At 42.4% G+C, this 22,975-nt stretch overlaps 1 protein-coding gene across 1 annotated transcript in view; it reads left to right on the plus strand.

The window, feature by feature from the left end:
- Positions 1-22,975, plus strand: part of LOC311237575 (uncharacterized protein) — a 52,730-nt gene that overhangs the window by 6,216 nt on the left and 23,539 nt on the right. Inside the window, exon 2 of the mRNA XM_084325527.1 lies at positions 19,175-19,307. Coding sequence (XP_084181653.1) covers positions 19,187-19,307 — 121 coding nt within the window. The 5' untranslated portion in view covers positions 19,175-19,186. The remainder of the gene's footprint in view (positions 1-19,174; positions 19,308-22,975) is intronic.

The following is a 22,975-nucleotide window of genomic DNA, read 5'->3' on the forward strand; positions in this document are numbered from 1 at the left end:
CACAATTGTTAAGGGGATGCAGACCAGAGAAAGACTTTCGTCTTGTTTACATCAGGGTCCCCCATTTCAATTAATCAGAAAAGTGTACAGTAGGAAAGTGTACAGTATTTCAATAGGCAACCCTGAAAGGATTATTTTTCTAGAAGAGCAACACAGCCAAAACAGACAGTGGAGCTGTTTGCAGATAGCAAGCATTTTGACTTATTGCGTGGTGGCGATGTCTCGCAGATAATACAACTACAAGTATGATTATATAATATATATTTTATTTAAAAAAAAATTGTATATATAAAATATATATTGGCAGGTAAGAAATATGCTTGGCGGGTAGACTCTTCCCATCTACCCGCCACTGGCCGGTGAGTCAAAAAGTTAATTTCGCTCCCTGTGTTTAAGAGCACAGCCCGCTCGCGCAGGCAGAGAGAGACCGAGGGAGGAGAAATAGAAAACGGCCAACAAGATTAGTTTGCGACGTTTAAGGCCATGTCCTCACGTACATGGATCTTTTGCCAAACGGATATTCTCAGGCTCTGTTTAAAATAAAATCCCTGTCCACACCAGTGTTTAAAAAAAAATCCACATCCAGACACAAACACATAAACGCATATGAATTGCTCCAACAAGCATGCGGGCCAGCAGGTGGCGATAAGCAATATCCCTAATACCATGGTGGTACGAGCGGTCAGGACGACAGAGAAATGATTGGTTCACCCAGCCCACTTCACCACTCCTAGCATTTCCATTGGCTATATTGACATGCATACAGTAGATAATAAATAGATAGATATAGCGGTGGATTAGATGCAGTCCAGAGGAAACAACCAATCTAGATATGTCACGATTTAATGCTTTACTTCTGCGCACTGGGCGACGGAGAGATACAATGTCAATGTATTCAACGGATTCTGAAACTAAATATGGCGAGTCCTTACAGGGCTCTACGCTAACCTTTTTCACTAGGGGCACAGGTGCTCCTAAATGAAAAAATTTAGGAGCACACAAAGAAATTTAGGAGCACCCAAAAATATTTAGGAGCACAGTGAAAATATGTCGAGTAACAGAGTTTATTTTTTTTTTCAAAAATAAATGTATATTTGTACTGTGCGTGCATGTGCAAACGGGAACGGGACACATATGTGCAATAGCACATACCACCAAAGTCACTGGCCCACTGTGCGTGTGTGTGTATCTGCCTGTGCAAACGGGAATGGGACAGACATTTGAACTATTAATTAAGTGATTAATGCCTACTATGGCAAAGTTGTAGCCAACAACTAGGCCTAATAAGAAAGGCAGTGATATTGAACAAAAAGGAGACACTGGCTTTACAACCAGGGCCATCAGTAGAGGGGGGAGCTAGTGTTGCTCTTTTAGAAAAATAATCCTTTCAGGGTTGCCTATTGAAATACTGTACACCTCCAGTACAGTAGTTTGCGTGTCAGGTAGACCATTGATTGACAGTCGATTCTGCCAATTACGACGTCACACCGTTGCACTCTGGCCGTCCGGCGCTGCAGCTGGACCCTATTGCCACACCGCTTGCACTCTGGCCGTCCGGCGCTACAGCTGGACCCATTGCCCACCTCTGCGGTTGATAACGCTAGCCAAGTTAGCTGTACACATATACATAGGGCCTAACAAAATTAATAGTTGGTTTCAGGTTGGTTGTCAGTTTGGCCATGGGTAGGTAGGGAATTTATTTTATTTTTTTATTTTATTCTTTCCCACGGCGACTATGGATAGGGAATTTCTTTATTTAATTAAAATGTTCACAACAACATGGATGCATGTACTCTGCCAGCATGTTTAATATCCATAATACTAAATGTTTGACTAAGATTTCTATGAAACTTTATTAAAAAAAAAAAAAAAAAAAAAAAATATGATTTTTTTTTTTATAATTTTTTCTAAAAACTCATAAAATATATTGGGTCGCACCTAAATCGGCAGGGTCGGTCGGCAACCTGAAACCAACTATTAATTTTGTTAGGCCTAGGGGTGTAACAATGCATCGATCCTACTTTGCAATATTTACAAAACATGACATTGTTTTCGAACTCTAGCCATGGGGAAATGTTTAGCCAATTCACGTTAAATTTGTATGTCTTCCCTCCGGCTCCAGTGGGTGTAGCTTCGCTAGCTACAGTGGCTTCATTGGGTGCTACAGTGGGTGTAGCCTCGCTAGCTTGGCCAACTTCGTTAGCATGCTGGCTAGCGTCAGTATCTTGGTTAACGTTAACCATCACCTCTGTAACATGAGCTGCCTCGCCTGACTTCTCATTCTCCGGTATCTTTCGCGCAAAATAAAAATGAATGGGCTTCGACATGGCTGTATTATTGTTTGACTCAGACAGCCTACAGGCAGCCGCTGATCATTACTTTCGGTTTCCAGTCGCGTGACCACAGGAAACTACTGTGATTGGAACGTTTATGCGGCTGTGAACTGTGGGACTTGTAGTTTTTTAACGATTCTCGCAGCGGAGAAAAAAAGGACGAATGAGAGGCTGTACTCTGCACTCGCTGGCCCCACTCGCACTCCGTGCGAGTACTTGATTTTGCATGTTCGCACGCACATATTTTTAGGGGCATATGCGAGCAATATGGTCTCACTGTAGAGCCCTGCCTTATCACAAACTATATATATACTAATTACAACAAGACATTCATTAATTGCATTGTATTGTTCACGTGCCGTCGCAAGTAAGGATAGTTTGAATGACATTTCAGCACCAGGCGCTGTCCATCTTATTGCCTCTGTGCGCTTCAAGGCTACGGGCGCCTATTGTATTGCCATGGATGGAACAACAGTCTGAGCATGCGTAGTGAGCTGTGGCGTCATCGTTTATCTAGACTATGCGTTTACAGTGGCTGCACGGATCCACTGAACGGATATTTTGGAAAATCTTCACTTTAAAATGCGTTTAAGAAAGTCTCCGTTTATGTCTCTGAAAACACCCTTTACGTGTGGATGAGAGGCCCAATCGTGGAATAAAATGTGCGTTTGGCAAAAGATCCATATATATGTATTTAAGTTAAGTAGCTACTGACTAGCGTTAGCTGACTATTACTAACGTTATCAAATGTCAATGCGGGAAGACGAGCTAGGTCAGTTAGCTTAGCTTGATAACGTTACCGTGTCTAAAGTTGGTGCTATTTATAATCCAGCAATAATGGCTGCAGACCTGCAAGCAAAGTACAGCAAGTGCCAAAGGATAAGAGTCTGAGGCGGAGTTTCAAAAGAGAATGTTGAATATTTATTTTGCATCAAAAATCGCAACATGAACGTTCTATCTGCCACTAGCTTACAGACTGAATAGGGTATATCTGCAGAGCCACGGAGTAGCGAGTGCAACACCGTTTAATGTCCGTGTGGATCATTGGAGTAGGGTATATCTGCAGTGCTGCAGCCCATACTCATTGATTAATGATACTAATACAAATCTATACAATCACCTGTTGTTGAATAAATACCATTACTTTCCAGTTATTACTAAAAACAGTATAACAGTATCTGTCAAAAAAAAAAAAAAAAAAAGTATTTATATAATTTTAATTTTTTTTTTGTATGCACTGGTATCGGATAAATATCGGTATCGGCCGATACCCAAAGCTTAGGTATCGGAATCGGATCGGAAAGGGAAAAATGGTATCGGAACATCTCTAATCGTGATATCATATTTAGGCCATATCGCCCAGCCCTAGGTACAGGTATGGTCAGGGTAATAGGAGAGCAATAAATATAAGCAATAAACAAATGTAATCTGAATTAGGGCTGCACGATTAATCGAAATCGCCATTTGGAATGATGCAATTAGCAAATCGCTAAAAAAAAATATTGTTTTTAATTTATTTAAAAAAAAAAATTTAACCAGGAAGTCCCATTGAGATACAAGATCGGTTTGGGAGAGGGAGGTAAGGGGTTTTAGATTGTGTGTTGTGAAGTTTAGACTTCAGAGAGGGAGAGTAAAGTACAGAAAAAAGGTACCGGTATCGATTCCCAGGAAAAAATAAACATTTTCAGACTCCCGAAAAGACCCACAGCATAGGCCAGATGCAAGCCGCATTTTACAATAAACCTCTGTGGGGCTGCTCATTTATTCATTTATTTTTATCCACTTTTTCTCCCATTTTTTCGTATCATCCAATTCAACCCTCCCCTGTCTCGAACGCTGTTTCTTGCCTCCCACAAGCCGGCTGCAATGTGGACTAAGTCATACATAGCACGAGTCCCCTCCGATACTCGAGGTAACAGCAGTCGCATCTTTTCACCTGCGCGGCGCGATCTTTCAGGGGTCTGGGCTTTGGAGGGGCTCCGACCCCATCGCTTCCTGATTCTATTGCGCAGGCGCACCAACCGACCTGTAGGAGTCGCTGTCCACAACGCCCGATCCCCACCCATCAGTTTCCCTCCCCCTAATACTGCCAATGTGTATTAGTACGGACGACCAGCTAAACTGAAAGCAATGTGGAGCGCTGGGCTCGAACAGGCGAACCCAGCGTCTCCAGCATTCGTGGTGAGCGCCTTGCCCCTGCTTATTTTTTTTAAACTATAATCGCAAATTTAATCGCAATCGCAATATCTGTCAGAAAAATCGCAATTAGATTATTTCCCAAAATCGTGCATCGCTAATCTGAATATACAATTTTTATAAAATAAACTATACACAGAGTTGCATATGAGTCTGTATACCCTATTGGTCATAATATAAGTTACAATAAATATAGGCAATATAAAATATGACTAAAAGTAAACTGTATACACAAAGGTGCAGATCATAATATGCGTTATAGTCCATGCAGGGTTTAGTGGTTAAATTATCTTAGCTGGTACCTCTGTATCTGGAGCTAGTGTTACTGTGTTATCTTAGCTGGTACCTCTGTATCTGGAGCTAGTGTTACTGTGTTAGCTTAGCTGGTACCTCTGTATCTGGAGCTAGTGTTACTGTGTTAGCTTAGCTGGTACCTCTGTATCTGGAGCTAGTGTTACTGTGTTAGCTTAGCTGGTACCTCTGTATCTGGAGCTAGTGTTACTGTGTTATCTTAGCTGGTACCTCTGTATCTGGAGCTAGTGTTACTGTGTTAGCTTAGCTGGTACCTCTGTATCTGGAGCTAGTGTTACTGTGTTATCTTAGCTGGTACCTCTGTATCTGGAGCTAGTGTTACTGTGTTATCTTAGCTGGTACCTCTGTATCTGGAGCTAGTGTTACTGTGTTAGCTTAGCTGGTACCTCTGTATCTGGAGCTAGTGTTACTGTGTTAGCTTAGCTGGTACCTCTGTATCTGGAGCTAGTGTTACTGTGTTATCTTAGCTGGTACCTCTGTATCTGGAGCTAGTGTTACTGTGTTATCTTAGCTGGTACCTCTGTATCTGGAGCTAGTGTTACTGTGTTATCTTAGCTGGTACCTCTGTATCTGGAGCTAGTGTTACTGTGTTATCTTAGCTGGTACCTCTGTATTAGAGCCATATGAAATCCGTTTTTATTTTTTTCCAAATTCCATTTTATTTTTTTCCAAATTCCGTTTTTTCCGTTTGAATATTTCAGAATTCTGTATTTTGCTTTGTACGCTCATTTTACCATCAGAAATAGTGTCTAATAAGTGGGAATGAATAAATGTCTACAATTTAATAAGATATAACAGTCCATTTAATAGGGCCGTCTTAAATACTTTGAAGCTTCGTTCGATGGGCATGGGATTCGAATATGAAAATAAAATTTGATTATTTAAAAAAAAATAAAAAAATTATATATATTTTTGCAAAATCAACTCTGCCTCTCTTTGTTAATTACAACAAGCAATGCTGTTTGTTATTTAAGATGAGGTTGGACTCGGCACTGACAGATTTGTGTTCATTGTGCTGCTTTTATAAAGCCTCAAATGACGGCTTACAATATTTCATGAAAGCAAAGTGTTTTGTTTGTCTAAGATTTTAAAAGGTTTAAACTTTACAGCACTGACAAAGTTGAACAAAGTGCTGTACAACTCCCACAACATAAAAAAAAAAGTAATTTTTTTTTTTTTTTTTTATTATATAGTGGATTCCATTTTTATTGCTCAATTCCGCGATTCCGTCCGCGATTCCGTGATCGCGGATTCCATATGGCTCTACTCTGTATCTGGGGCTAGTGTTACTGTGTTATCTCAGCTGGTACCTCTGTATCTGGAGCTAGTGTTACTGTGTTATCTTAGCTGGTACCTCTGTATCTGGAGCTAGTGTTACTGTGTTATCTTAGCTGGTACCTCTGTATCTGGAGCTAGTGTTACTGTGTTATCTCAGCTGGTACCTCTGTATCTGGAGCTAGTGTTACTGTGTTATCTTAGCTGGTACCTCCGTATCTGGAGCTAGTGTTACTGTGTTATCTTAGCTGGTACCTCTGTATCTGGAGCTAGTGTTACTGTGTTATCTTAGCTGGTACCTCTGTATCTGGAGCTAGTGTTACTGTGTTATCTTAGCTGGTACCTCTGTATCTGGGGCTAGTGTTACTGTGTTATCTTAGCTGGTACCTCTGTATCTGGAGCTAGTGTTACTGTGTTATCTTAGCTGGTACCTCTGTATCTGGAGATAGTGTTACTGTGTTATCTCAGCTGGTACCTCTGTATCTGGAGATAGTGTTACTGTGTTATCTTAGCTGGTACCTCTGTATCTGGAGCTAGTGTTACTGTGTTATCTTAGCTGGTACCTCTCTATCTGGAGCTAGTGTTACTGTGTTATCTTAGCTGGTACCTCTGTATCTGGAGCTAGTGTTACTGTGTTATCTTAGCTGGTACCTCTGTATCTGGAGCTACTGTTACTGTGTTATCTTAGCTGGTACCTCTGTATATGGAGCTAGTGTTACTGTGTTATCTTAGCTGGTACCTCTGTATCTGGAGCTAGTGTTACTGTTATCTTAGCTGGTACCTCTGTATCTGGAGCTAGTGTTACTGTGTTATCTTAGCTGGTACCTCTGTATCTGGAGCTAGTGTTACTGTGTTATCTTAGCTGGTACCTCTGTATCTGGGGCTAGTGTTACTGTGTTATCTTAGCTGGTACCTCTGTATATGGAGCTAGTGTTACTGTGTTATCTTAGCTGGTACCTCTGTATCTGGAGCCAGTGTTACTGTTATCTTAGCTGGTACCTCTGTATCTGGAGCTAGTGTTACTGTGTTATCTTAGCTGGTACCTCTGTATCTGGAGCTAGTGTTACTGTGTTATCTTAGCTGGTACCTCTGTATCTGGAGCTACTGTTACTGTGTTATCTTAGCTGGTACCTCTGTATCTGGAGCTAGTGTTACTGTGTTATCTTAGCTGGTACCTCTGTATCTGGAGCTACTGTTACTGTGTTATCTTAGCTGGTACCTCTGTATCTGGAGCTAGTGTTACTGTGTTATCTTAGCTGGTACCTCTGTATCTGGAGCTAGTGTTACTGTGTTATCTTAGCTGGTACCTCTGTATCTGGAGCTAGTGTTACTGTGTTATCTTAGCTGGTACCTCTGTATCTGGAGCTACTGTTACTGTGTTATCTTAGCTGGTACCTCTGTATCTGGAGCTAGTGTTACTGTGTTATCTTAGCTGGTACCTCTGTATCTGGAGCTAGTGTTACTGTGTTATCTTAGCTGGTACCTCTGTATCTGGAGCTAGTGTTACTGTGTTATCTTAGCTGGTACCTCTGTATCTGGAGCTAGTGTTACTGTGTTATCTTAGCTGGTACCTCTGTATCTGGAGCTAGTGTTACTGTGTTATCTTAGCTGGTACCTCTGTATCTGGAGCTGTGAATGAACAATGAACACAAATCTGTCGGTGCCGAGTCCGACCTCATCTTGAATAACAAACGGCATTGCTTGTTGTAGTTAACAAAGAGAGGCAGAGTTGATTTTGCACCTAAATATATATATTAAAAATTTATTTTCATATTCGAATCCCATGCCCATCGAACAAAGCTTCGAAGTATTTAAGACAGCCCTAGAAATTACAGTGTGGCAGTAATGGGAAAAGGGTGCTAGCTCGCCATCAATCAGTAGCTTGCTTAATTTTGGCAGCTATTTTGGTTTTAGTCTTAGTCATGTGTCAAGTGCTCCTTTTTCGTTTTCATCATATTTAGTCATCTTCATTTATTTTTCGTTTAGTCAGTTTTAGTCAACTAAATATCTGAGCATTTTAGTCTTAGTCTTTGTCTCAATTTTGTCTTTTTTGTTTTAGTCTAGATTTAGTTGACGAAAACGGATGATATTTTTGTCTATTTTTAGTTAATGAAAAAAAACGTGTCAGAAATAGTCAACATGGACCATTTTCTGATTTAAATTGCGTATTTATTTTTTAACCTAGGGGAATCTGAGTCTGCGGCACAAGTGATACACAGGAAGTATATATGTTGGTGTAGACCTGGTCCAATGTATTGTTGCTCCTACAGTATATGTTGGTGTAGACATGGTCCAATGTATTGTTGCTCCTACACAGGGGCCGAAACTAGAGAGCGCCACCCGCCATTTGCGCTCAGTTTTTACGTTTGGCGCCTCCCACTGAGACGTCTGATCGCCGTGTGGCGCTCAATCAAATAGTCATGTGAAAACCGAAAATCATGATCAAATTCTTTAGCGGAGTTCTCACTCGCTGTCTCAGCAGACATGAAGCGCGCACCGCGCACTGCTGCTGCTACCCCCTCCCCACCTGTTTCTGTATGCTGCATGTAAACAGAGGCTATTGCCTCCGAGTCACCGTGACGTTAGTTAGCACTTAGCACTGCTGCTCCTACCCCTGTATGCCTGCATGTAAACAGAGGCTATTGCCTCACCGTGACGTTAGTCTAGTCAGTGTGGGACCTTCGTGAGATAACGTTAGCTACCGTTACAAAATGACCCAGTCAACTATTCACTTAGTTTAATACACAAGGCATTGTGTAACGTTATCCAGCCGGCTAGCTACGGATAGCTCCCGACATCAACAAATCCTCCAGCAATAGTCCAGTGCATAATACCTCCGTTGGCTAGGTAACTAGTCACTACGAAATGTCGCAGTAAACTAAATAGTTCACTGAGGCGTTGTCCCAACGCCATCCAGCAGTAGCTACAGATAGCTCTTGGCATCAATGTCCTACAACAACAACATGCGTATTCGAGTCCCTGGTTTACATCGCATGAGTGAGGGCTGCTGACTAGGGTCCAGGTGCAGCGCCGGAGAATTCTTTTGCATGCTGAATGTAGCGTTTAGGGTCCAGCTGCACCCCCGGAGAATCCTTGCTGGAGCTGGAGGCCACTCGAGTATACACACAGACAGTGGAGCTGTTTGCAGACAGCGAGGTAGCGATGTCTCGCAGATAACACAACCACAAGTATGATTATATAATATATATATTTTATTAAAAAAAAAATATATATAAAATAATAATAAAAAAAAATGTTATCAAAAAAAAGTTGGCGGGTAAGAAATATGCTTGGCGGGTAGATTCTTCCCATCTACCCGCCACTGGCCGGTGAGTCAAAAAGTTAATTTCGCTCCCTGCTCCTACAGTATATGTTGGTGTAGACATGGTCCAATGTATTGTTGCTCCTACAGTATATGTTGAGCCAATTCTCAGCGGAGTTGGTGTCATTGTCGCATGTTAACTATCCTAAAACATGTCTGGTGTGGAACTATTACAAAGTGTCTGAGACCGATGCAACAAATGCCATCTGCAATGTATGCCAGGATAAAATACCTTGTGGGGGAAGCAATGTAAAAAGTTTCAACTAATTTAATAAGACACTTGGAAGTCCCATCACCCAGAGGAGCATGGAGAGTTCGTTAAGCTTACCGCGGAGTAAAAAGAAAAAGGCAGATTGAAAACAAACGGCTGCTGACACAAACCACTTTAGAGAGCACCCGTGCGTATAACCGTGATAGTCAGAAGGCTAAGGCGATCACATAGTCATGAAATTCATAGGGCTGGACGAGACGGACCTAGGGATGGGTACCGAATTCGGTACTTTTGAGGTACCGAACCGAAACACGTCGGTACTACCGAGTATCGAATCAAGTGAGAAACCAATTTTTTTTTTTTTTTTTTTTTTTCATGTCAACGTTCACACGCACAATATATGCTTACCTAGGATTTGACTTGATTCAACAACAAAGCAGTCGGAGCAATGACAAGCCGAAAACTGTCGAAATTGTAGTTATTTGAAGTTTGGATTTTTTTTTTACGACTGAGGTAGGTAAATTAAATTTCTTGAGACTAAAGTACCGAAAAAAGGTACCGTTGGGTACCGGTATCGATTCACAGGTACCGGTACCGGTATCGGTTCAAATGTGAAAGGTACCCATCCCTAGACGGACCACTCCGTCACATTGAGCAACCCCCGGTACACTCCCAGCTCGCTGAAGAGACAACAAGCATTCCGTGAAGACCCGCCCCACTCTGCCTCTGATTCGCAGACTGGGTGGGCGAATGTGATTGGACCAAAGCAGAGTAGACAGACACACACACACACAGTGGAGTCGGACATGCAAAGATGCTGCTTGCATTATTGATAGCGGAGAATTTTGACTCGTTGCATTGTCTCGCAGATAATACAGATGATACATATGAAAAGTATCATTTGCTCAGATTCCAGAGACAGTTGTGGTTCGTCCCGATCTGGACCGGAGTCCAGACTTTTAGAATGCCTGTGTTAGACCTACAGTATAATACTGCCAGCTGCTATAACAAAACCAAAAACGATCGGTATCGGCCGATATCGCTCATAGATGATCGGTATCGGTGGCAAAAAACATGATCGGGGCGCCTGTAGCTGTTCCGCAACCGTTTCTATTTCCGGGGTAGGCCTGATTGGCCCCGACAGGCACGTGACCCGCCACGCCCCGCGGCAGCCCCAGGACGCGGCAACGAGGCTGCTGTGGTTCACAGGCGCTTTCCGCCTTCAACGCCGCCCGCAGCATTAGGAAGCAGTTCGCGGCACCTTTCACATCGCAGTCATCAGTACTATGTACTAATGTACTAATATACAATACGGCTCACTTTTCCCACTTCAATGACAGAGCCGCTGTTTAATAATATTGTCGCGGCGGAGCTCCGTCGCAGCAGCATTGTGTAGCAGTAATCTCCCCCTTTTTTCCAAATCGACAACTAGCTCAATTGGTAACGCTGCATGGCTGTGGATCCTATGGTCCGTTTGTGACAAGTTCGATTCCCTAATTTTTTATTTTTTTTTAACGTGCATTGCACTAGCGTATTGTATATTGTATGGTACAGTAACGGTCTCTGGAGCGCAACAGTAAGAAGCATTTGCACTGCAACGCATACACCTTACTGTAAATTTTACCTCATCCCATTTCTGCTTGTATTGTATGCGTTGCTACAATACGCTATAGTGCAAAGCAGAAATGGGATGAGGTACAATTTACAGTAAGGTGTATGCGTTGCAGTGCAAATGCTTCTTACTGTTGCGCTCCAGAGACCGTTACTGTACCATACAATATACAATACGCTATAGTGCAATGCACGTTACATTTTTTTTTTTTTAAGGGAATCGAACTTGTCACAAACGGACCATAGGATCCACAGCCATGCAGCGTTACCAATTGAGCTAGTTGTCCATTTGGAAAAAAGGGGGGATTACTGCTACATAATGCTGCCGCGACGGAGCTCCGCCGTGACAATATTATTAAACAGCGGCTCTGTCATTGAAGTGGGAAAAGTGAGCTGTATTGTATATTAGTACATTAGTACATTAATACATTAGTACATAGTACTGATGACTGCGATGTGAAAGGCGCCGCGAACTCCTTCCTAATGCTGCGGGCGGCATTGAAGGCGGAAAGCGCCTGTGAACCACAGCAGCCTCGTTGCCACGTCCTGGGGCTGCCGCGGGGCGTGGCCGCGGCGGGTCACGTGCCTGTCGGGGCCAATCAGGCCTACCCCGGAAATAGGAACGGTTGCGGAACAGCTACAGGCAATCGGGGCATCCCTAATTACAATGTATTTTTTATATATAGGCTATGTACATATTTAAAGGGGAACTATTTTACTATTTCTTTCACTATTTGGGCACTTTTACACTTCCTGTGAGTTTATGGAACACCTCTGTAATTATATATTTTTTTTAATTCATTGTTTTGTATTTCTAATCAAGTCTTCAAAAACAGCATTTTTCTACCTCAAGATCTCGAGCCGTTTTGAGGCTGGGCTCCTAAACCACTGTGGCCTGTGCGGCATCTGGGACATTAACATGCAGCGGTGTCTCTCTGACATCACAAATCGGCACATTTTCAGATGACTCAGTTCAGTGAGGGTGAATATTGTGAGGAGAATTGGAAGAATGCGCCAATATGAGAATTAGAGACATAGATCATATTAATATAAGTCCACATAGCTAGGAAACAATGCTAAACAATGAAAAAGGCCATTTATAAGATAGTTCCCCTTTAAATCAATATCCTCCTTTTGAATAAAATAGGCTCAGGAATCAGGCTTGTTAAAGCGAATTGGCCTAATCCATGTCAAAAAGAGTAGCCTATAGTAAATCACATACACAAGAGAGAGGGAGAATAGCTTATAGCAGACTTAATGATTTTACAATATTTATTATATAATTTAACTATCCAGTTCAGGGCTGTACACTGCGACGAGATGGTCGCGAATTGCCCCTTTAATTGGCCGTTGCGATTGGTAAATATTATCTGGGGGCGGGCTTGCGAGTAGTGCTTTCAAGCCTTTCATTCGCATTTCCCTCCTAAATTATCCAAGGCGTGTGATGACGCCACTCACGCGAGCTGAGCAGTGAGCACTCAGCAGGTATGATCAGCGGGAACAATCGACTGAGCACTCACTCTGATAGACTGGCTGACTGTCTGATTTAGCTATGAAGAAAAGTAAAGTTAGTATTGCTTCATATTTTCGACGCGTTCGACCTCCTATAGTGAGCTGAACTGAACTCGGACACACGGAGAGAGCTGCGGCGTCTGCTGCTGCTCCTCCTCCAGCCCTCCCGCACCCGTGGCTGTTGTAAACACTAGTCTCTAGTGGGACACTGGGACCTCGGTGAGCCTGCCAGCCGGCTAGCTACTGATAGCTCCTGATATATCAACAAATGCTCCAGCAAGTCTATTAGTGCATGATGGCTCGTGTTAGCTCACTGTTCAAAACGAAACGTCCCATTAAACAGGGCTGTACGTTAACTTTTTTTGCACATAGCACTGGTGCTACAGAGGTTGATAGTTTTGTAGCACAGGCCAAAATCTTGTAGCACAAGTATAAAACGTGTTATATTTGTAACAGTCACAAATGTGCCTATTGTATTTGTGTTATTTAGTTGCAGTGCCATGTTTGGCTGTCATTTAGTATATCGCCATGTGTTATTATTACTATGATACACTCATATGCTATTTTCAATTAATATCATAAACAACATAAGGAATATTAGCATAATTTTGAGTGGACTGAAGGAATGAGTCAGCGTTAATAGTTTTAAATGCAAATAATTTATTGAAACATAGAAGTGGTCGGTTGGGGGACACACACACACACACACACAATGGGGGACCCTGATGTAAACAAGACAAACGTCTTTCTCTGGTCTGCATCCCCTTAACAATTGTGTGTATTGAGCCGTACTGTACTGTACCCATTCTGCAATCTGTTAAATAAAGTTATTCATTCACACACACTGTTTCAACTCACCACCCCCGCATCATATTGTAGTCTAGTCTGTCTTCAAACTTCCACTCCTCTCGAAACTTGTTTATATTTGAATATCAACATTATCTGTCCATCCTCAGTTTACTATAATATACTCCTGTCCTGAGTTCTGACTAGTGACTTCATCGTCTTTCCAAACGCACGCACACACACACACATAACAGGGAAGGGGAGAGAGTGCCCCCCCATTTCCCTTTCCCCAGTCCACACTGTGTCTGCTGGCTCTGCCTCTGATCAGGATTAGCTTGTTAGCTTGCTAACGTTGTAGTGATTGTAATGGTACATAAACGTTAATTTCGGGCGATGTGCGCATAAAGGAATGGCGACGGTGCAAAGCATGTAGATGCATTTGACCCGTTGCGAGAAAAAAAAACACCACAGACTTATTTCGGGACGTGTAGGAGTGCGCAACTGCACCAACGCGCTGCTCTGCTTGCAAAAGCACGGATAGGGCGGATATGACTCGTCGAGTTGTCACAAGAGTTTTTTCAAAATAAGAGTATCATATGCACCTGAACGTTGCTAGCTTTCGGAGCCTAGCTGGAGCTGCGCGTGGGCAGAAATGAGACCCGCTACAGGATTTTCAAAATAAGTATCTATATGAACCGAATCCCTATCGCACCAGTGCTATTGAAGTAAATCCATCCATCGCACAGACCGATGTTGCTGTAGCACGTGCGATATATATGTCGCACTGTACTGCCCTGCATTAAACTAAATAGTTCACTGAGGAGTTGTCTTATATAGCAGTAGCTACAGATAGCTCCTGATATCAATGTCTTATGAGTCGATGCGTATTCGAGCTGAGGGCACGCTGAATATAGTCAATAGGGTCCAGCTGCAGCGCCGGAGAATCCTGGCCGTAGCCGGAGGCTACAGTATAGGGTCCAGCTGCAGCTCTGGAGAATCCTGGCCGTAGCTGGAGGCTACTCGAGTACACAGACAGTGGAGCTGGTTGCATATAGCAAGCATTTTGACTTGTTGCGTGGTGGCGATGTCTCGCAGATAATACAACTACAAGTATGATTATATAATATATATATTTTATTAAAAAAAAATTATATAAAATTTATTTTTTTTTAAATCAAAAACAATCGATATAAATAATGGTAAAATTGTTATTAAAAAATGTGCCCATAAAAAAATATTTTTTGCCCCTAAATTTCTCATTCAGGGGCAAGTGTGCCCCTAGTGAAAAAGCTTAGCGTACAGCCCTGCAGTTAGTTTTTATAGTGTACCGTTTGGCTACTTCATTGAACGTAAAGAGAGAGAGACAGGCTCAGCCCCATTCCTCACTATTGGAACTCCACGAAACTAATTTCTCCTGAGTCTGTGAGCTATTTAGCTTAGTTAGCAGCTAACTTTAGTTAAGGTTTTTACCGTGACGTGGGCATACATGAATGGAATTGCGAGGATATAAAGCATGTTGGACGCATTTATTAAAACCGTTGCTCACAGAGTTTACATAGAAACAGCGCAACTCACGAGGAGTTGTCACAGGCTGTCATAGCTTTTAAAATTGAAGGTGGGGGTATCGGGCTCAGCCCCTCCCTTCCAGCTGGAGTTGACATGAAACATCAAATGCGAGCGAACGCCCACTGTCGAGTCCTGGCTCTAGGCAGAATCACGAATAGTTGTTTAAGAGAAGTTATTTATATTGCGAATGTGATTTATTGCGCACTAGTTAGATCAGGGGTTCGCAAGTGTGGGTCGCCAGATGATTTCAAACAATTTTTTTTTTTTTTTTGCAGTCAGGCTACCTAACTTAGAAGCAGGTCAGGCCAGTGTTTCTAGTTGCAGCAGCGCAATAGTTAGATAACCTAGATGGTAGGGATGGGTTCACATTTGAACCGATACGGTACCGGTACCTGTGAATCTGTACCTTTTTTCTGTACTTTAGTCTCTAAAAATGTAATCTACCTACCTCAGTCGCGAAAAAAAATCCAAACTTCAAATAACTACACTTTTGACTGTTTTCGGCTTGCCATTGCCCCGACTGCTTTGTTGTTGAATCAAGTCAAATCCTAGGTAAGCGTATATTGTACGTGTGAACGTTGACATGAAAAGAAAAAAGGGTAAAAAAATAAATAAAAAATGCGGTATCTCACGTGAATCGATACTCTATAGTACCGACGTGTTTTGGTAAGTACCTTTTTAAAAGTACCGAATTCTGTACCCATCCCTACTAGATGGGGAACAACCAGGAGATCACTGCAACTCACACAAGTTGGAGAACTATCTCTCTCTCTCTCTTTTGCTCTCACACACACAAAGGGAGCCGCATGTGATTGGTGGAGGCGGGACCCTTACAAAAACTATAAATCCTTCAAAATCAGTGTTGTTGCTAATCATTGACACATGCTAGCCTGTAATAATCCCCCCAGAAAAATCTACTTTGCATTTGATATATTGCAAATATATGCCATCACACACACTGGCATTTAAATGGTTAGAATTATAAAAATAATATGTGGTGTTATGATCAGGGCTGAAGTTGAATGAAAGATTGTATTTTTTTTCAATCTGACATTACAAAAAAACAGAATCCATCAAATCAGTGTGGTTGCTAATCATATATGCTAGCCTGTTTTTTTAACAATAATTTGTGATGCCACCACAAACACTGGCATTTAAAGGGTACAAATAAAAAAAATCCTGCACCAGAATGCAGGAAATTAAGTCTTTGTAACAAAAGAAATCCTGGTGGGGGACCCCCAGACCCCCTGCTTAAAAAGTGGCCTGACTGGGTCTATATTTTACACTATATTTCCTGGCCTGAATGATTTCCCCAGTCCGGCCCTGTTTAAAAGCCTCCAATGCTTATTAGTGTGTGTGCGTTTGAATGTTTGCATGTTTTAACCATACATTTCCATTTATAAAAAAATATATATTATAATTTTTTTAAATGTCTTTTACCTCCTATAATAGTGGGGGTCGCGGCTCTCTGACACCGTTATTTGGGGGTCGCGGCCTGAACAGTTTGGGAACCCCCGAGTTAGATTACACGTTGCGAATGTTATGACTTTGAACGTCTGCCATTTCCACCGCAAGAGGCATACAAGTCGACGAAATTTCATAGTCGATGAAATTTCATCGTCGACATGGTTGATGAATCATGACGGCCCTAATAAATTGTAATGAACCAAAGGAGAATATAAATATTTTTTCCCCCCCATCTTTGACAGTGAATAACCATGCTGACAATGACCAAAAGCTAAAAGATGCCACTGAGTTCATTCAGCTACTTCGTAAGATCAAGTATAGTCAATATTAGGCCTGCCACGATAACACATTTTGCTGGGCGATTAATTGCCCCCGAAAATATCGCGATAAGCGATATTATTGCGACCGGTTAGAGAATTTTGTTTGAGAAATTTATTTCCCAAAACTTTTATTTTGAAGCCCACTATCTAGGTCGTCCTCGGACGGGCCCTCCATCGGTGCTTCCAGTCATCCCGATCCTCCATGCATCTGGCTAGCTCGCCGGTGCTTTCTGTTCCCACATCTCTCCTGAGTACGTCCACATAGGTTAACGTGGGACGTCCTCGTGATCGATGCCCGTGTGTTGGTTCCCACAGTACAAGTTTGCTGGTTGGCATCTCATGGTGTCTCTGGCAGTGACCTGCCAGCCTCATTCTCCTGACTGCCACTTTATCGCTCACCTTTAGCACCCCCCCATACAAGTTTGCATTAGTGACATGCTCATCCCTGTTGATGTTGAGCACCACACGCATCATTCTGGTGTAGCACCCATCCAAGGACTTCTGCAGGGTGGGCTTCAAGGTCCAGCATTCACTGCCATACAAAAGGACAGACTCAACTGTTGCATGAAAGAAGTTGAGCTTGATTTGACGGGGGAGGTTGGATTTCCACACACTGGTCATGCCGTTCAGAGCCCTCCACGCAAGTGCCTTCCTCACTTTAAGGTCTTGCTCGGACGAGTTGACCCACGAGCCCAGGTACTTGAAATCACTGACTTCCTTTAGAGCAGAGCCTCCTGTTGTCCTTAGAGGTGGATGATCCGGGAGGATGTTATACATTATGACCTCGGTTTTCTTGGCATTTAGCCTAAGGCCAACCTTGGCGCACTCCGTCTCCACTCTGCACAGGAGTTCCTGTGCCTGCTCCACCTGGTCAGAGAGCAGGCTGATGTCGTCCGCGTTCCATCTTTTCCGGTGTTTTAGACTTTTATTTTGAAGCCCACCGACCGGACCGGAAGTATTGTTGTGATTATCCTAAGCAGAACCTATGAGCCGACAACTTGTCTCGTCCGGTTCTGTTTTTGAGCTAATGATAAAACAAATTGTTGGTGAACAACTAACTTTAGGTTAGTTTTAACGTTAGCTACTAACATTAGATGCAGCTACTACAGGCAATCAACGATGAGGAAGCGTCAAAGCAGTATATAATAGAATAGCTGTGGTGCGTAAGCACTGCAGCACGACTCGAAACTACCGGAGTGTTATAATAAATTAATTCATGTTTAACTTGTCCCCGTGTCCAGTCCTTTGACTAGCCCCACCCGTTCATTGTAAACAATGATGCATGTAATTGTATTCACGTTATTCTGTGTTGTACTTGTAGCTATGCTATACGTTGTATTTCGTTTGTTAGCTAATGTTAGCATGGAATGAGAATCAAAGCTCTATCTTTCATCTTTATTTAGCAGTCCAGTTTCTCCGGGCAGTAGCGAGTAACTACTTGGGTCTAAAAATAGCTAACGTTACACTACAAATAATGCTACTTGGTTAAAAGGAGCAACACTATTGAGAAATGTAGTTAAGCTATGTGGCGGTGCCCCACGGAGCTCCCGTGCTGTACTCTGGTAACGTCAGCGGCCCGCCTCCCAACACGGACAGTGACTGACAAGGGGCACTGGTTCCGCCTCATTAAAACAAACGTGCAAATAGCAATTAATCGCGCCCGTCAAAATCATTGCATTCATTTTAATTATCGCAGCAATTAATCGATTTATTGCTTATCGCGGCAGGCCTAGTCAATATCTAAACAAATGAACAATGGGCAGATAATTTACAGGGGCTTTTGTACATGCAGTACAGAATTTTGCCATCCGGACAGTACACATGCAATATGAATGTAGAAATGGGTTTATAGGGCCAAGTGAGGCATCATTTGAAAGGCCAGAATCTCCTCTATTATAATACCATAGTTAAATCTGTAACCCTCTTACATAAAACTAAATAACCAATTCTCATTCTCTCCTTCCACTGACACTCTTCTCTATCACTATCTCCCTCCAGATAGCTGTTGTCCTGTCGGGCCATTCTGTCTATATATACACCCATGTGTTTTTCAGTTCTTATGAAAATCTTCCTGTCAGGATTTTCCTTCCTTTCCAATTTGTTATCCTAGGAAAAGAGAGCTACCTATTTATAGCTGGTTAAGGACTGGTGGTTCTTGCTTGGCTTTCTGTGTTCCTGATTAATTCCAACTGAAAAGTTAGACCTTTGTTTGTTAGGATGAATGTAAAATGTACTGATATTTCTTTCCTTACATTCCCCCAAGATTGGTCTGAATATGACCACCCCTCGTAGCCTCTCACACCTTGGTTTGAGAGAACCGTCTGTCTGTTTGGTGGACTGCATGAAACCGTCACAAGTGGACCAGGAGAAGAGCTGTTTGGACTGCATGGAAACAAGTATGGAAATGTTGACTTTAATCTGTAAACATTATGACTTTATAAGTGTCGACTTTAACCTCTTAACACATTATGACTTTATAAGTGTCGACTTTAACCTCTTAACACATTAACTGCCACAGAGTTTGATCAGCTTATACCATTCTCTGCCAGCACTGTAAGTCTATGGAGATGTTCACCTTCTTTGCAGGGCTATAACTTTTTAAATTGTATTGCTAAATTGACATTACTATGGCCCATTCAACATCGATTATCTATCGTTCAGGATGTAGGAACGTTTTATTTTTTCATTCATACGAAAATACCGTCTAGAGTATAAATAGTTTTTATCGTTTTCTGCAGTAATTCCTAGAACGTGAGATATAGGCATAAATGCATATATAGATTATCAAATGCCGTTTGGTTCCGATCCACGCTATATAATATATATATATATTAGAAGGACTGGAGTATCTTTCCCGATACTTCCTTAACTCAGATGGTAGAGGCGCTGCTTCACCTTCTTTACGACTGAGTCTATGTGTGTTGTCCATGTCAGGTCTTCTGAGATGTGGACCCCCAGGTACTTGAAGCTGCTCACTAGGGCTGTCTTAAATACTTCGAAGCTTCGTTCGATGGCACAAGCTTCGAACATTAAAAAAAAAATCGAAGTTTAAAAAAAAATATATATATATATATATATATATTTTCCAAAAAAAATTTTTTAATTATTTTTTTTTAACTTCGATTTGTGTGTGTGTGTGTGTGTGTGTGTCCCAGTTAGGACAGCCGAATCCCGTCCAATCTTTCGCCGTCGACTAAAGACTCACTTCTTCAACCATTATCTGAAATGATATATATAAAAAGAAAAAAGAAAAAAATCTAACCGTGACTAACCTTACTGTCATGCACTTGTCCTAATAAACTAACCTACACTGTAACACGCAACACTTGATGAACATTGTTACTCAGCTGATAGAGTTGTACCCTTCTTGCTGTCTTGTCGTACAGAACTTGTAAGTCGCTTTGGATAAAAGCGTCAGCTAAATGACTAAATGTAAGTGTGTGTGTGTGTGTGTGTGTGTGTGTGTGTGGGCGCGCCTTGTAGAATTCCACACATAAGAAAGAAAGATACTGGGATGAATAAACAAAATAGGAAATAAAATGTAGAAATGCATGCAATACATAAATAAATATGAATCTCCATATATGAAATATAACATTTAGATAAGGTGCTACTGAGATGTTTTGGTGAGTTCTTTGTTTTTTTGTGGAAGTTGCCCTTCTTAAAAATGCATGAACATTCACTGATAATTGGTCTGTAGTGGAGTCTACAAGGTCTACATTGCCGGACCATGTAGAATCCGGACCTTGTAGACTGACATAATTCTGTGCATAGTTTAGTCTACACAGGCCATATTTCAAATAATCAAAATCTTACTTCATTCATCTTAAACATTCTTGATTTGGGGGATTGGTAGTTCCCATGAAATCTGAAGTTCAAACGACAACAGCGATCCACCTTGAATTAAATCACACAGCCGAGTGAAACCAGTCACGAAAGGGGCTACTTAATTAATTAATTAATCCAACCCACTTTATTTATAGAGCACATTTAAAAACAACAAAGTTTACGAAAGTGCTGTACAAGTCTCACAACATAAGATAAAAAAAAAGTAAAAATAAAAAAATATATAAAAAAAAATATTAAAAGAAAATATTTTTTTTCGAAGCTTCGAATTAAAATCGAAGCTCGGCCCCGAAGCTTCGATTGCCAAAAAAAGCTTCGAAGGTCAGCCCTACTCACCCTGTCCACGGTAGGCCCGTTTATCCTCAGTGGTGTGTGTGTCCCCTGCGGTGTTCTCCTAAAATCCACGATCAGCTCCTTGGTTTTACCAATGTTCAGGAGCAGGCGTTCCAGTGCCTCAACCTCCTCCCGGTAGGCCTTCTCGTCGTCGTCAGATCAGCCCCACCACCACGTGTCGTCCGCAAACTTCACTATGGAGTTGGAGCTGAACTTGGCCACACAATCATGTGTGTATAGTGAATACAGCAGGGAGCTCAGAACACAGCCCTGGGGGGACCCGTTACTCAGGGTGATGGTGTTTGAGGTCTGACCCCCCACCCTGACCGCCTGGGGCCTTTCACTCAAAGTCCAGTATCCAGGCGCTCAGAGCGGAGCTCAGACCCAGCTCGATCAGCTTGTCCACCAGTCTGGTGGGGACTATGGTGTTGAACGCTGAGCTGTAGTCAATGAACAACAGTCTCACATAGCCCCCCTTCTGGCAGTCTAGGTGAGAGAGGGTGCTGTGCAGTACTTGGGAGACCGCATCGTCAGTGGCCCTGTTTGGCCTGTATGCAAACTGCAAAGGGTCCATATCACTGGGGAGGGAGGCACAAATGTAATCCTTAACCAGCCTCTCAAAACATTTCATGACCACAGAGGTGAGTGCCACCGGTCTGTAGTCATTGAGACCTGTTGGGGAGGATTTCTTTGGTACCGGTATTATAGTGGAAACCTTGAAGCAGTCAGGGACCACGGACTCAGCCAGGGATAGATTAAATATGGTGGTGAACACTGGGGATAGCTGGTTAGCACAGTACTTAAGTATACGTCCTGTTATCCCATCTGGGCCAGCTGCCTTTCTGGTGTTCACCCGCATAAATGCTCTTCTCACACTGTGTTCCGACAACGAGAGAGCGTCCCCGCCCCCCCGCGGTTGCCCCCCCCCTCCACAACAGCCGGCACGCCAGTGACGTCGTTAGCCGGTGAGCTAGCATTGCCACTGTCTGCACCAAACCATGCGTACAGTATGCAGTAAAGGAATATAGCATCAGCCAATGGACATATCGATCTACCAGATGGCGATCAATAACTGGGAAATCTTTTTTGGAATCCAACCGGCCACAGGTAAGAGCGATTTGACGTCAATTACAGCCCGATTGGGCCTTGCTTTCATAGCCAAGCCTCTCGTCAGCGTATGATGTTGCAATAACGAATGCCATTATTGGTAATCAATAATCAGAAATAGGGGTGCACCGATATGAAAATTGGCCACCGATACCGATACCGATTGTTCAACTAACACAATCGGCCGATACCGATACCGATACCGATAATTGTGGCAAAAAATAAGTATTTTTATTTTTTTTTAATATTTTTTTTTTTTATTTTTATTTTTTTAATGAAACTACTGTATATTTGTATGTGTGTTTGTATTTGTAGGCCTCTTTACTTACTTAAAAAAGGAAACATCAAGAAATATGTTTATGGTATCACTGATCCCTCTCCCAGTATCGTCTGGCGGCCTGCAGAGGGATACTATTTTCTCAACCAGAGCTTTCAACCAATGCAATGGAACCATTCTGGCGGCCTGCAGCGGGATACTATTCTCTCAACCAGAGCTTTCAACCAATGCAATGGAACCATTTTGATTGACAGTCGATTCGGCCAATTACGCCACACCGCTAGCACCCACCTCCTGCTTACCACCAAGCGAATATTCATTTTTCTACTTCGGGGCATGCCGCCATTGATCTGCTTGTGAGAATGCGAGTCAAACTCAGAACCACAACAAGCTAATAAGTTAGCTGCCCGGCAGTGCCCGCCGACCAGCGCGCTCCACAGGATGGCCAAACGAGACACAATGATTTTACTGCAACAAATGTTATAATAAAACAAAGCCTTT

This window comes from Notolepis coatsorum, assembly GCF_963971535.1.
Source record: "Notolepis coatsorum genome assembly, chromosome: 11".
NCBI classification, from domain to species: Eukaryota; Metazoa; Chordata; class Actinopteri; order Aulopiformes; family Paralepididae; genus Notolepis; species Notolepis coatsorum.